Source organism: Alligator sinensis, unplaced genomic scaffold (assembly GCF_000455745.1).
Source record: "Alligator sinensis unplaced genomic scaffold, ASM45574v1 scaffold138_1, whole genome shotgun sequence".
Classification (NCBI taxonomy): Eukaryota; Metazoa; Chordata; order Crocodylia; family Alligatoridae; genus Alligator; species Alligator sinensis.
Window position 1 is genome coordinate 4145045 of NW_005841862.1, and position 16052 is coordinate 4161096.

Here is a 16052-nt window from a genome sequence, read left to right on the forward strand (position 1 = left end):
CCAAGACATTTTAGGGTTGTGCAGTTCTTCTCCCCTCCCCCCTCTCCCCCCCCACATTACCTGTTGCCAGAAACTATTAGAAAGTGGTTCTCAAGTTAGAATTCTAAGTTCACGCTTTGTAAATCATAGTTCAGCAAAACCCAAAATCTTGTTGACGCTCTACTCTTCGTTTTTAATGCAGCTGAAAAATGTTGGGATGGAAGGTGTAAACTAAATACTGAAACGTATCACAAATCAAAGAGAGCTCTTATCATGTGCTCACTGCAAGGAAATATATCTGTGCAGCTCTAACTTTTGACCTGAACCAGAATATATAATGGTACAAGTAACTTGCTCTAAGATTGTAAAGATGCTGAAATGTCTTACTGAATGGATGAAACAGGAGAGAAGAGGAGGAACGAAGGCGCCGTGAAGAGGAAGAGCGAGAGCGCTTACAAAAGGAAGAAGAGAGACGCAGGAAAGAGGAGGAAGAAAGGTTGAGACAGGAAGAAGAGGAGCGGAGGCGGATAGAGGAAGAGAGGCTCCGGATGGAACAGCAGAAGTGAGTAGTTGGTATATAGCTGGTAAGATTATTAAGAGAACAGCTACCTGTACTCGGAAAAAGTTGCCTTTTCAGTCTGCTCCAGAACAGCTTTAGCATTATGGGAAGACAAAAGCGTTGGGCACAGGCATTCAAACTGCAAGTAAAGTATGACCTAAAGAATTTTACAATGCCATTTCTAGATGCCCAGCTTTATAGGGGTGCTGTCTGCAAAGGCTACATATCCCAGTATTCAGTGTATTTGGAGTTGACTTGATGTGCAGTTGTCTTAAGGCGCAGCCTTCAGTCTGGAATCTGTAGGGATGTTTTTTAATGAGCTGTACTTAACGCACATTTTGCAGCTTCTGTTCCTGGCAAGTTGCTAATGCAACCCTCTGTTGAGCAAATTTTGAGTGTATCCATGAAAAGGTTATTTAAACTGTGATTCTGAAAGGCCTATCTGAACTGAGATTAGTACTTTTTTTTTCCCCCTAGGGGTTCAGTATACATTACTGTGCTTCAGTTCTGTCCACCTAGGGAAAAGAACTTTCAGACTTGATTTCCAAAATTATATCGCTGATTTTTGGATTTTTTCCAAGGTATAGTGTGTTTTTCAGTTCCCACTTGCTACTGAGCTCCCACAACTTAGGCTAAAGTACCTCTAGAAATCAAACTACTTAAGAGCCTGAACTTTATGCACTCCCTACTAAAAATTAGTCAAAGGTAGTGATGCTTGGCGTTACCACTTAAACAAAAACTCCTACAAAACACAGGTTGGATGTGTAAATCATCACACACACAATGATAAGCACTTCCAGAATGCTAAAAACATGGATCCATTTGTTACGTCTGCAGTGTATAAGAGAGTTCTAGTTAACACAAGCTGGTACTGGAATGCAAGGCATGTTTTGTCCAGTACCTGATTCAGTCTTTGTTCCTGCTTTTGCCCTTTCTGGCAGAAAGGAAGTAGAAAGTGTATTTGGAACTCATCCATATATTTAACTCTGAAGCATTAACATATTGCGTCTGTTAGCATATCAAGCAAACTGCCTGTTTGACAGCATTCTAAAGTCTTCCCTTGAATGGGAACATGGTTCATGCATTGTCTAGGGAAACTAAGGTAGATCTAATTTTATAAGATGTTCTCCCTAAGTATAAAGCTCAGCCTTGGCTGTTGTGAACAGGCCTGCTTCAGCACTCCAAGCCCCTCCAACACAGAAGGCATACCTGAACACCCCAAATGCCTTTTTTTGCCTCAGACCAAGGAATTAAATTATATGTGTTTCTAGTGCTTCCTTTCTAGCTTCTCAGTTTAGAAACAGATGTTGCCAAATGAAGCGGATCAGCTGTGCCAAGATGCTTCATTGGGCAAACTGCATATCGCCCTTTGTCCCACCTGCTGATGATGCAGGACAAGGGGTGATGTGCTCTCTCAGGGTTTGAGGGGTCTGGTCATCTGAACACTGGGAATTCCTAGGCAGGGCTGGGCTCTTCAAGCCCTGAGAGCACCTGCCTGGTTATACCTGCCTCCTTTGGGATCTATAGGGGTGGGTCTGGGGAAAGTGGGGCATTTCCTGCTTATGCAGCCCTGGAGATGGGCCTGAATAAAAGGGTAAGCTTTGCTTTTCCTGCTTACCCAGGTGGGTCACCAGAAATTCCAGGGGCAGGTTTGGGTAAGTGGGTCCTGACATGGAGTTGTAGGGCACCAGGGATTCCCCAGGTCCCATGCCTCCACACTGGGACCTGCAAAAGTGTTTCCTGGTGGCACCCTGAATTTCCCTGGGGTAGTTCTCCAAGTGTGGGAAAGCCAGGTAAGTGCTCCAGGGCCTCGAGGGGGGCCCTCAGGTTCTTAGAGCACCTGTCCATGGTGGTTAGAGCATGTGCTCCACACTCCCGTCACAGCTAATAGACATCTGCTGTAGTCAAGTGACAGAACTCATTGCTACCTTTTTGCCTTTCTGCTGATGTGCCATGAGAAAAGGTAGCAATGTCTGTTTGCTCACTATTTGTGCCACCATAACATTTTCAGTGGCAGCACAAATGTGACATCTGTTTCTACCCTCAGACTGCAGATGGTGGTACGGGATGTGCCTTACAGAGCCCTTGATTTGATACTTCAGGTTTTCAAGGACCAAGTAGAAAATAAGTTGGCTTCTTTGTTTATGCTTTCAGCTGGTGCATTTGAAATATGAGAGAACTCACTTGCAACATCCCTAGACTTTGTTCCATTATATAGACCCTATGTTAGTTTGCACAAGAATTCAGTTCACTGTACCAGAGGGCAGTTAGATATAGTGATCTCTCTGATTTCCTCTGCCAATTGTAATGATCACATTCTACTCCTGACAATCTAGGCAACAGATAATGGCAGCGCTGAACTCCCAAACCGCTGTTCAGTTCCAGCAGTACGCAGCCCAGCAGTATCCGGGCAACTACGAACAGCAGCAGATCCTAATTCGTCAGCTCCAAGAACAACACTATCAACAGTACATGCAGCAACTGTATCAAGTCCAGCTTGCACAGCAGCAGGTACAGTAGATTAGCTGAGAAGCACAGGGTCTGTGGCTTCTGGTATTCCCTGTCCTGGGCTGTGTCCAGAACTGCAAAAGCATCTGGTGTTATCCCTTGACAAAAAATAAAAGGACTTTTTTTAAAATCTCTCTCTCTCAAAGGTTAATGCAGCGCTTAAAGCCAAGGTAGTGACAGTCCCCCAAGCAAGTTTTGTTCTTGGTTTTCTTTTTGTTTTTTGTTTCCCCCTAATTGCTTCCATTACCTTTTAAGGCAGCTGTCGATTTAAGACTAATCTAAACAGTTTAAACTTTATTCCTCTAAGAGGACTCCACTAATTGTTCTGCTTCTAGTTCAGATTCTTGGTGGTCACAGGTGAAGCACTCCACAAAAATTAATGCATGTATATCAGTAATGAAGGGTGGCATTCTTTTCAATTCCTTGTTTTCTAGGTCATCCATTGTAATAGTTCATGTGGTATCTTTGTTAGCCTAAATGTCAAACTTGCCACTCACACACAGGAAGGAATTCTATTCCTGGCTACAGTGCATGTGGATAGCTACATTCATGCACAGACTGGGTATGCGCAGGAAGCTACGCAGTAGACACGTACATAGCCAGGCCATGTACATGAACCCCTTGTGGACTCATGGTAGTGTCAAAGGCCGAGAAAGGTAGTTAACCAACACCGATGACTAGGAGGGCTGAGACTTGGGGACAGAGGGAGAGAGACTTTCTTGTCTTTTGACCTGAACAGCTGAGCAGCTAGGATGGCACTTGCCTGGGAAGCTGGAGGACCTGGGTTCTGTCCCCTCCTCCTTCTCTTTTCCCTGCCTCACCCAGAAGGGATTTAACCCTAGGTCTCTCACTTCCCAGAACCTTGCTCTAACCACCACACTACAGGTCAGGCATTATTCAGTTCCTTCTCCTTCCCCTTTTTGAAGCCGGCTTCCTGGGCAGTTGTGAAAGTGAGATGTGGGGCCACAAGGAAGAGAGCAAGACAGATGGTATGTGGCCCACTGAGGTGGCTGCTAGCTTGAAAGGGAAGGGGCTCAGGGTTTTAAAACCTGGGTCCTTGCTTTCCGTTTGTTGTTTGTTTGTTTCCAGTGACTAACATAGTTGAGGGGCAGGGACTTGGCTTCAAAAGGAGCACTGGGAAAGGGACTGGATAATGTCTGTCTATGGCATGGTGGGTTAGTGTGGGAAATGAGGTTCAAGTTCAAACCCCCTCTAGAGGATATTGGTCTAGAACCCAGTCCTCTGGCTTCCCATGCTAGTATCTTTACTCAGCTGTTGGACAAAAGACAGGAAGACCCTCCTCCATTTTGTTGTGGCATACATGCCTAGTCTGTGCACATAGACAACTACGTATGTGTCCAGTCTGCATCCAGGAATAGAATTTGTAATGGTGTGTAAGTGGCACTTATCTACATGGCATTTTTGGTCATCTGACCAAAACTGAGCACACAAATGACCAGGAAGGGAATAGTGCCACCCTACATGTGCCCACAGCAGTGACATCTGGACTTAGTGGACACAAGTAATAAAATTTATGCACTCTTCCCTGTGTACACATTTCTTTTTGCATATCTTTTAGCATGTGCTAAAGACCTTAGTCTTTTGGCCAGTGAGATCTTTGCAGCCAAGTATACCCTGAGTACACTCATTCCCCACAACAAGCCCTGGAAGAGCTAGGGCCAGCCAACCACTCTTTTTGTAGAAGAGACTGTCTCTAAAAAGAAGAATATTAATGGTGAGGTTAGTCCATAACATGCATCAGTGTCAATACTTTTTTCTTTTGTCCTCTCTCATTGGAACCTCTTAAAGAGGCACTGCGTCCTCAAATTGCTAAAAGCTACCTTTGTTGGTCATTCATCCCTAAAGTTTCATTTTTGAAGCGTTATGTAATAAAGACAGATTAACCCATTTCCAAAGATCTACACCTCTTCACAGCCCCTCATCTTGGAAAGAGTGCCTGAGGTTCTTTCAAGCATGTGTGGATTTCCAGGGTTTAAGTAGGAATTCATGGTGATAGAAATAATTCCACCAGGATTTTCTGTTCAATTCCATGTTATGCTGACTGCTCCATGCCCTCCTCCCCCAAAATCCTTCTACAGGGGCCTATCTCATTATGGACTGTTAGTTCATAGAGCAGTGGTTCTCAACCAGGATGCTGCAAAGCCCTTCATCTACAGGTGCAGTGACACAGGAGCCACCATCATGGTGGTAGCAGCCAAGTAAAACTGCCACGAATGCAGGGCTTCAGCATGTATGTTTCGCTAACTTTCAAGTAGGCAGAAGAGCTACATTATGCTAGAGCCCTTCCCAGTCTGGCCTTACCCACACCATCCCAGCAGCAAAGGTGTGCAGGACAGTTCTACCTGTCCTGTGCACCTCTGTTCCCAGGAGATGGTATATTGCTGGAACTGACAGACAGACAGCAGTTTCTAGCTAAGGTGCTGCTTTTGAAAAGGCTGAACTCTGGATTCTCTTAAAATGGAAAATCCTGCCACCTTCTACTTAAAAATGTTCTCATACAATACATGCATGAACAGTTGCTTGCAGGAGAGAAGCTACTTACCTGTACAGTAACTGGAATTCCAGATGTGGTGCTGTGTATGTGTGTTTATTTTGTGACCTCCTGCTTTGGAGGCCTATCAGTTGGACTCTGAGCTGAGCACTGGTTGACTGCTTCTTTTTAATGCCCTCTATGCTGTCATGTTAGGATCATAGGGTCATGTTATATATGGATGATGCATCTGCATAGCACTGGTACGGTAGTTTTGAGTTTGAGATGTGTAACTTTTATTTTATAATGCAGAATTTCTGGAAGAGTAAAAAGTTTATTGCAATAAGTAATTCTCATTCAGTGAGTCATCTAGGAGTTAATCAAATCCTAAGCATTTCTAACAATACCGGTCTTTATGAGCAGAGGCTAATATAGCTGTTCTCTTGATGTTTGTTATGCTTATGATCTCCCCATCCAGTCTGATTCATTAACTTCCCAAAACTTTTCAGGACTGACCTATTGAGTTGATTCCCCACTGGCTAACAGTAATTGTAATAAGCTCAAAGAGCCTCTGATGGCATGACGGTGTTTTTCCTTTTGTCGGAGGGACCAAATCTTTGCAGAGAACCAGCACAAATCTGTGCCAGTCCCATCCCAATAAGGCTTGTGATGATGATAGAAGTATGCAGGCCTTATTCTGCTTGCAGTGAATCCACTGCCTAGGCCTTGCACCTTGACCCATAGCTTATTTTCTAAAGCTGCTCCCTACTGCTGTTCTTCTCTGGCTTCTAAGCTTCAGACAAACTTGAAAGAATTGCTCTTTAAAGAAGATATTGTAAACCCACAAACTGGCAGGGGATTTAATGCTGTCCTCAAGTACTTCTGACTTCTAAAGTCATGACTAAATTTCCGGCTGGACGCATTCCAGAAAGCTAATAAGTCCATTAATGCGTCACTGGTGGGTATAAAGCTTTTCAAAGCAAGTATCAGCTAAGGCTTTTTCATGAGCAGAATTACTATAGCAGTTAGTTGAAGCATGAAACATTGCTGCAGTTAGATGTAAGCTCCCAGGTTGGAGAAAAAAGTTGGCCTAAATTCTTAGAAGTTTTTCTCTTGAGAGCTGCTGTCATGGGAAAGGGACAGAACTCTCAAAGACTTTTTTTCTTCCTTGCTTTTACTTGACTGAATGTTTCTAATTGTAGGCAGCCTTGCAGAAACAGCAGGAGGCAGCAGTAGCTGCAGCAGCAACAGGGGCTTCTATCAGTACCATGTCAAAGGTGAATGCAGCTGCCCCTGGGGAAGTCCCATCTGTTAATGGACAAGCCAATGCACATACGGACAGCCCTGAAAAAGAGCTCGATGCAGATGGTTTGGAAGAAGCACTGGAGAATGGACCAAAAGGTACAAGTGCAACTATTCTTTTTTAAAGCTACCAAGAGCACAAAAGCTTTCATGAGAATCATGCGTCTGTCTTGGCTGTGGCTTTCTGGTAACTACACTTTGCTTGCCATGCAAGTGTTCCAGTTAATTCCTGGGCTCGGTCTCTTCCTCTCCTAAGGCAAGAGGACCTGGTTGTCGAGACTAGACTGTCAGCTCTTAAGGGAACAAGACCTGTGTTCAGCAGCTAATGTACCTAAAATGCGAGGAGGGTTGGATGGATCTAGAGCCTCAGCCTCTCCTCTTGGACTAAAGTTTATAGCCTTATAACAGTGCATAAGAGACCAGGTAGGATGAGGCCAGTTCTCTTTCTGGTCTTGCCTGTGTATGAGCTGTGTTCAGAAGCTGACTCCTATTCTACCCTGCTCAAATTCTTGAAAACTGTTAGCAAAAAACAAAAGGAATGTTTGCAGTCCCTTGTGGGAAACAGTTCTAGTGACTAGCTGTCAGTATACCCTGCCATGTATTTAGGAGCTACGTTTCAAGGATTTGTTTTAATGGGTTTAAGTAATCTTGAGTAGGTGTCACAGAATCAGCCCCTGCATCAGTCCTTTCCTTTGATTTATGCCATATTATAGTGTACCGAACTGATGTCTTGAAAAGAACTCGCTTTCCTACTTGGTCTTGAGTAAATGTGTTTATGCATTTAAAAAAACCCAACCCCTTGTCAGGCAGCCTAGGTATGCAAAATAAGGAAAAATCTCTCAGCTAGGTGAATGGGTCTGAATAGTGGTTTTTGTAAAGTGAGTTTCATGGGAGTTTGTCAAACCTCTGTTATGAGAGCTTTGCTTTGTTGTATGAATGATCTAATTTGGAAGTAGTCAGTCTTGTTCTGTCTGAACTATATGGGGCACTGTTTTATTAGAGTGGCATATTAAATGATATTAAAATATCTATATCTTCTTGGGTAAATTGTTTAACTTCCATCTCCTCACCTCCCAACTGCCTTCCTCTTTTTTCAGAATCTGTTCCAGTGATAGCAGCTCCATCCATGTGGACGCGGCCCCAAATAAAAGACTTCAAGGAGAAGATCCGACAGGATGCAGACTCTGTGATCACTGTCGGGCGAGGAGAAGTGGTTACCGTTAGAGTCCCCACTCATGAAGAGGGATCATATCTCTTCTGGGAATTTGCTACAGACAATTATGACATTGGTTTTGGGGTATATTTTGAATGGACAGACTCCCCTAACACTGCAGTCAGCGTGCATGTCAGTGAATCCAGTGACGATGAGGATGAAGATGAAGGTACACTTGCTTTATTTTATGTACCCTCATGTTGATGCAAGAGCTTAGCCAACTAAGAATGTATTATAGTCTCTCATGCCTAACCTCCCAGGTGGTAGCCCACAGAAGTTTGCTGTACTGTGCATAGCAGCTGTCCAGCTGGTAACCCTCTAAAAACAATTTAGTCCATTTTGAATTGGACTCAAAGCTGTTTTAGGTCCTCTGCCTACCCAAGGCCAGTTTCAGACAATGCACGGAATTAGCTTCCAAGATTGTCTGTTCCATTGTCCTGCTTTTGACTTAGTGGTTGTCTATCTGCTGGTGCTGTGTCCCAATGCAAAAGACTTCAGGAACAGGACCTCCACTTTCCTTACGTTCTTCTATAGGATTAATTGAAATCAATGATCTAGGGATGAAGGGGTCTGTGTATGGTTGGTACTTCCTGAACAAGCCTAAATCTGGCACTTTTGATAAGCTTTCCAGGCAAGAAATTCCTCTGTGTTCTGGCTGCTGGCAGATGTTAATTTAAACATTCGACTGCAATTTGAGGGGTTTTATCTTGCATCTGCAAAAAATGCACATTCTCGCATGCCAAATGTGCATGGCATAATATACAATTTTTGGTATCTGGGATAAAATTCCTCAGGTCCCAGTATGTGCAACTGCTGGCTTGTGGAGAGTCCTACACAGGGGACTGGTTCCTGATGCTCTGCTTCCCATGGTGCCCTTTCATTTTGCTGGCACCCAGACCTGTAAAAGTGCACTGTGCAGCCTGACAAAGGGAGAACTGGTTTCAGCAGTTTGGATCTATACAGGTGTGCCCATGTAATCTGGGCACAAGGGACACTTGCATGTTACATGCCACATGTTCAAAGTTAAATGCAGTTGTAAACTAGCCACAAAGATGTTACACATTTAATGTTGAACATCTCTGGTGCCTTTTTGCCATTTTATTTCATCATAAAATTCTTGCACATGTGGCATATGGTAGTTTATCGTGCAATTAATGCATTTTGAGAAATACATGTAATGTCTGCCAAGGGCCTCCAGAACCCCTCAGCATTTCCTTCTCTTCCTGACCACCACGTTGCATCAAGTATTCTAACCAAAGGCTTGGCCTCGACTCCATTTTCTCAGCTACAGGGGAATCTGGCATGTCATCATAAGCTTTTTACCCAGGCATACATCTTCTGGTCCACTAAATTGCTAAGCCAGCTCTGTGTATGCAGTTCAGTGTAAAAGTATAGACCAGGATTCACTCTGAGGTGCAGATCTTTTGCCTGGGGAAGGAAATTGTGACCTACATTGTTTACTACGGAATGAGGCAAAGGGACATTTAGTCACGTAGTTGAGTCTTTAGGTTAAGCCACCCCACTTTAACACCAGCTGTTATACAGCTTATGACCATAGTTCAACTAGCTGATCTGCTTTTACTATCCGTTCAGCGGTCAGCTGAGTTTAATGGGAGCTGTAGGTTTTCAACACATTTGAAGATGAGGCCATAAATGCACGAGTGTCTAACATCAAAACACTACAACTATAATCAGAGTGTATGATTGAAGAATGTTTGGATTGAACTGTGGTGCATTTACCCTTCTTATAACATCAATTACCATTTGCTACTTTTCCTTAAAATGGATAAAATGCCTGAGGATAGAAAAAACAATTTTCTGTTGCTTCCTCTTAGAAATCCGTTGCAATTTGATTGACTGCATCTGTAATTCAGTTAAAATGCCTTTTTTAACTATAAAGGCAGAGAATGTTCTAAAACTCTAACAATGCTAACTATATATTAAATAGCAATATTACAGTACTTATTAATGACTGCCCACATGGCAAGTAGTTACAGCACTTGATCAGAATACTTAAGAGGTTGCTTAGTGAGGGACATTGTAGCTGTCCCATGCTGACTGGCTAACTGTAGCAGAGTATAACAAAATTATAATCTGTCCTCAAATCCTTACCCTGAATGTGTAGTCAAACAATTTCAAACCCCCTTCTCCTCCCACCAAATTCTTCTTTTTTGGTTAAAGGAGTAAATTTGCATATGTGTGGTCCCTGATAAACTTGAGAAAATTGACTCATCAAAATTAGATTTTATTTTTATTTTACTTGCAAAATATTGTCCTCACTTAATGACTGCTATTATTTTTTTTCCTTACAGAAAATGCTAGCAATGAAGAAAAAGCCAAAAAGAACGCCAACAAGCCTCAACTAGATGAAATTGTGCCTGTGTACAGACGAGACTGTCATGAAGAAGTCTATGCTGGCAGCCACCAGTACCCAGGGAGAGGAGTCTATCTCCTTAAATTTGACAACTCCTATTCATTATGGAGGTCAAAAACAGTTTACTACAGAGTCTATTACACTAGATAAAGATGTTGCAGTGTCAGAGGCTGGGGCTGTGCAGAAGATGTCATTTTATTTGGAATTTTCTTCAGTCGGATCTTTTGAGTCTGTTTTTACCCCAACTGTATCTATACGGTTTATGTGAACTTTAAACATTAGAAGCTGGGATCTTCCTGTTGCATGACACTAATGCATATTGCATTAGGGCTTAACATAGGATGACCCAGCCCTTTCTGGCATCGAGGGGTTAATCATTGAAAATGTTGGTTCCAGTGCTCAGATAGGCCCCACACACTGCATTGGTAAAACCTCTCAACTGTTACATACACGTGCATTTGGGTGGTGGCTGGTATGGTGGTACCTAGTCTGTTTGCTTTGGATAACTTAATTCTTTTTGAGGGTCCCATCATTTAATAGGCAGGATCAAAAAAAAAAAAAAAAGCAAGTTGCATTGTAGCAAGTCTCAAAACTGTATTTGAATGTCAGAATTTTACACCATTAAACTTGAAACCTTAGTGGATGCAGTTTAGAAACAGTTGTCTTGCTTCTGTCTTCATGCAAGAGGTAACTTATGGTCAATCGCTTAAAAGAATGTAGTGAATAAAGTAAAAATGAACAGCAGTTGTCTCCAGTGGGGCTGCATAGCCCAAATCAATAAGATGGTGAAGTCATGTTTTTCTGGGAAGCCTCTTGCCTGTCTTCTGATCTTGAAGACTTAATCCGGACAGTGGTCAGCAATGAGATGTGTAACTCTCTAGGGACAAATAGAAATTTTCTTCCTTCTCTACCCATGGTTAAATCTGGGTCTCACTTCTCGATTGGATTCTGGTTTGGAACCAACCTAGTTCCTGCCTCGTTTTCTGTTGTGGTTCTGTTAAGCAGACTTCACATTGAAACCAGTTTTCTGCACAACTTATAAGTCCTGCTTTGTGGGGGGAGGGGTTTGATTTTTTTTTTTTTTTTTAAACCTAAATTGCATTAGCAAACTGTATGGATTAATGTTGCACTAATTACGGAAATCACTGCCAGGAACAACCTGCTTTCATTTTAATCTGGTAGTATTTGTGTGCAAACTCTCTGCTTCAATTCTCATATGTAATTATGTTTTGCAGGGGAATGCACCTGCAGATAGTAAATATGGTAGCTTTAATCTGCATAACGTTTTAGGTACCACTGAAGGTTCTTCATAGATTTTGCTTAGAAAAATGCAGATGGCTATCTGGTGTGTATTTGCAGTAACAATCCATTTTTTGTATGGAGCCCTGTTTCCAAAGGGTGAGGTAGAGTAGAGATAGTGCAACACTGACTTGTGTAAGTGCATTCTGTAGGTGTAATGCACTCTGTTACTGAATATTGTTTTGATTAATTTTGGATCTTTTGAATCACTTCTAGCAGTAGGATTTCCATCAATTAGCTGCAGCTTGTACAGTTTCATAGCCATGGGAATGTTGGCATTTGGTGGGGGAGTTTTTGTACATACCCATTCCTTTTACTTTCTCATACCAACTATGGAGAAACTTATCCTAAAGTACTCTGTCTTGCATTTGGTTCAGCAACACCATACCAGCTAATAGCTAGTTAGTGCTGCTCTATCCAAAAGACCTGTAAAATGTTCTGCTCATGTACATACAGTATATAAACCATGGAGTTAGAAAGTACCTTGCTTTTAAGAAAAACTGTATTTAAAATGTAAACAAGACTTTTAAAAGGCAGGCACTAATATATTTCTTCCAGTCCTCGATTTAGATTATTTTGTCCATACAAAAAAAAATGTTAAGATGACTTTTGTCTAAAAATAATTGTTCTTGGGAGCGGTGTTTGTCGCTTTAAATGGCAGCAATTACTGTCGCGTGTTGGATGTTAGAACTTTTCAGTTTCCAAACTTTTTTTATTGCCTCTGGCTGTTGATTAGTACAGTACAAGTGCGATTTCAAAATACCTTGGAATAATATATTTAATCTTAATTAAAATACATTTATCTGTAATCCTGTTGGCTTTTTATTAAGATGGAAATTTTCTTCATTATCACGTCTTCCTTGACAGCTGCATAGATGACAGTAATTTTTCAAAACTGTCTTTTTCTTATAAAGATACAGGATAAAACCACCAACAGTTAGCGCTGACCTAGTGAAGGGGCACTTAGAGGGGCTGGATGTGTTCAGATCAGCAGGCCCAGATGATCTTCATCCAAGAGTGCTGAAGAAATTGGCCTGTGTCATAGCTGAACCACTGGCATGATTGAGCACTCATGGTGCTCAGGACAGGTCCCAGAGGACTGGAAAAGGGCCAATGTGTGGTTCCTATTTTCAAGGAGAGAAAAGATGATCTGTGTAACTAAGCCAGTTAGTCTCACCTCTATCCTCAGGAAAACCTTTGAAAAAATTAAGGACCACATTTGTGGGAGTCCAGGGGGAAAAATAATACTGAAGGGTAACCAGCAGATTCATAGCAATTGGATCCTGCCTGACTAACTTTGTTTCTTTTTATGATCAGGTCACCAAATGCTTAGATGAAGGAATTGAAGTAGATGTCATTTACTTGGATTTCAAAAAGGCCTTTGATATGGTGTCTCATCCCATTCTTATAAATAAACTAAGCGGCTGTGTTGTAGATGATTACATGGTCAGATGGGTGGCAAATAGGCTTATGGGACACACCCAGAGAGTGGTGGTGGATGAGTTGGTATTGACCTAGAAAGATGTGAGCAGTGGAGTGCCCCAAGGTTTGGTCCTTGGACCAGTGCTATTCAATATCTTCATTAGTGACTTGGATGAGGGCGTGAAGAGCACTCCGTTCAAATTTGCGGGTGACACCAAATTATAGGACAAAGTAAACAGGCTGGGGGGCAGGGAATGGATTCAGGAGGATTTGGACAGGTTGAAAAAGTGGGCAGAACAGAATAGGATGCAGTGTGACAAAGATAAGTGCAAAGTGCTGCACAGCACTAGGGAGAAAGAATCAATGCACTCTCAGACTGGGGAATGACTTTTTAAGCAGCACAGCAGCAGAAAGGGGTCTTGGGAGGCATAGTCAACTGCAAGATGAACATGAGTCATCAGTGTGATGAAGTGATAGGTAAAGCTAACCGCACCCTGTCATGCATTAGCAGGTGCACCATGAGCAGATCTAAGGAGGTGATACTTCCCCTCTATGTGGCATTGGTGAGACCACAACTGGAGTACTGTCCAGTTTTGGGCGCCACACTTCAAGAGGGATGTGGATAACCCTGAGAGGGTCCAGAGGAGGGCCACACATATGGTTAAGGGCCTGCAGATCAGGTCCTATGAGGAGAGATTGAGGGACCTGGACCTTGTCAGCCTCCGCAAGAGAAGACTGAGCGATGAACTTGTGGCCATCTATAAATTTCTCATTTTGGGGGGGGAGCAAGGAAGAGGAGATACTGCAAGGGGCACTCTGGTAAACAGAGTAACTAGAAACAGCAGCCACAGACAGACGTACAGCAATTTTAAATTAGACATCAGGAACTTCTTTACAGTAAGGATGACCAGAATCTGGAATGGGCTTCCAAGGGATGTGGTGCTTTCCCCTACCTTGGAGGTCTTTAAGAGGGGACTGGATAAGCACCTGGCTGGGTTCATCTGACCCCAGCGCTCTTTCCTTCCCAGGGCAGGGCATCAGACTAGATGATCTACTGACATCCCTTCTAACCCTAAAAATATATTAAAATAATCTCTTTCACTGCAGTCCTGCTGTGCTTAGCTGCTAGTGTGAAGGTAGCATTGGTTCAATTAAAGAAGCATAAAACTGAGAGAAGTTTGTTTTTCTTCAGGAAAAACATTGGAATAGTTGATGTTTTGGCAGGGAGGAAAGGTGAAGACTTTTTGAATTGTAAGTGTTTTCTTTAGTAGTGCCTGGTGAACAACAGAATAGAGCCCCGTTGTGCCAGGTATGGTGCAGACACCAGTTGATGGTGCCTGTCCTGAAAACTTTAGACCAAGGGATATTAGTGAGGGAACAGCAGGATGGTAGCGAGCAGCATGTCAGTGCCATGATTTTTCAGATTTCACAAACGGGGGTTAACTGAGTGGAGAAGTACAGGAAGGAGCGATGGGAAGTCAGGGAGGCCTTGTAGACTGAGGTAGGCGGTGGTGGTGGGGAGCAATGAGACATTACTTCCTTGTTCCCATCCCTCCCTCCCTTGGTCAGCAGAGGAGTATCTTACAGCTTTCTCTGCCTACTTTTGCCATGCTCCATTTCCTTGGATATTCAAGGGGGAGCCAGGTTTGGGGCACTCAGGCCTCACTTGACTGCAGATGCTGCTGATGCCTGAAAGTAGTTAACGTGGATTTGTGAAGGCTGATTTTTTTTTTTTCCCCACAGGCCCCACCTAGGAGATACCCTGGACCAAATGCAGGAAAGTATTCCACTAAGCAGCTGTGAGTAGATGATTGAGGGATCTGACCTTCCACTATCAATTCATGGGCCAGTGATGTGTAAGGCATTCTCTATTGATGCCCTTTTAATTTCCCCAGGTGCCATCCCTTTTCCATAAAACGGGCCAAGTGTAAAGGAGGAATACAGATGCTGCCTCCTACAAAGTATGAAATGGGACAGATGTGACACAACTGCTACTTCATCCATACTCTAGAGGGGAGGAGGAAAGAGGGTTCAGAAAAGAATTAAAGTGATGAGCAGTGAATAGGGTGGGACAAGAGGAAAGGACTTCTTGCTGCAGGATGATCTAGAGCAGTTGGGAAATTTCTGGCCTCATGCTCAAATGCACGAGGCTGGGAATGGTTACCATAATGTTAGGCACCGACTGCTAAGTTACTGAAGCAGCTGTTGTTCTGCTACTCAGTGACTTGCTGAGGAGTGAAGACTGCTTCATAGCAGTGATTGCATGTTTTTGTCTTTTAATCTTATGATGCCAGTGTTGACCTTCCCGAGTCATTTCAGTTCAGAGATAGGAGGAACAGAGTTTTTCGTGCTATTCAGTTAACATAATATTGGTTGAATGTGCAACAGTAGGTGCCATCCTTCATAGTTTTGCAATGAGCAGGGTGCAAGCCTGGTAGCTTTTGTTTTGTGCATGGGACAGTTCTGCATGTACACAATAAAAGTTATTGCAGAGCTATTTTTTGGCATCATCAGACCTTTGAAAGCATATTAGAATGCAGTGTCTTGTTTCTCAGGGGGTGGGATGGGAAGGAATGCACTGTAGGTAATTTTCACCCAGCTGTACACTTGTAGTAGCAATGGTGCTGGGAAGCTGAGTCAGATGTTACAAAACAAGTGGTGCTTCTGGGTTTGAACACTTTCTTTTCAGTTAAGGTAAGAGTGATCAATTTTTAAATTGAACCTAAGGAAGGAAAAGCAGCCTCATTTTGAGAGGTAAGTGGAAAAAGTAAAGTCTCGGATGCACAGTGCTTTATTAATCATATGTGCACACGTATAGTGTTATAAAAAAGCAAGAGCTTACACATTCAGGCTGGCTGTAGTGCTACAAAAATGGCCGATCCATCCCCAAAAGTGTTCATGTTTC

The 16052-nt window shown here is 42.9% G+C and overlaps 1 protein-coding gene across 2 annotated transcripts in view; it reads left to right on the plus strand.

Moving 5' to 3' along the window:
• The window catches only part of ACBD3 (acyl-CoA binding domain containing 3), a 25191-nt gene extending 12660 nt beyond the window's left edge, over positions 1-12531 (plus strand). For both annotated transcript variants that reach the window (XM_025216215.1, XM_025216216.1), the window contains 5 exons: positions 383-541; positions 2875-3049; positions 6740-6938; positions 7937-8221; positions 10365-12531. In XM_025216215.1, the coding sequence (XP_025072000.1) occupies positions 383-541; positions 2875-3049; positions 6740-6938; positions 7937-8221; positions 10365-10576 (1030 nt within the window). In that variant the 3' untranslated portion in view covers positions 10577-12531. The remainder of the gene's footprint in view (positions 1-382; positions 542-2874; positions 3050-6739; positions 6939-7936; positions 8222-10364) is intronic.
• The last annotated feature ends 3521 nt before the right edge of the window (positions 12532-16052 follow it).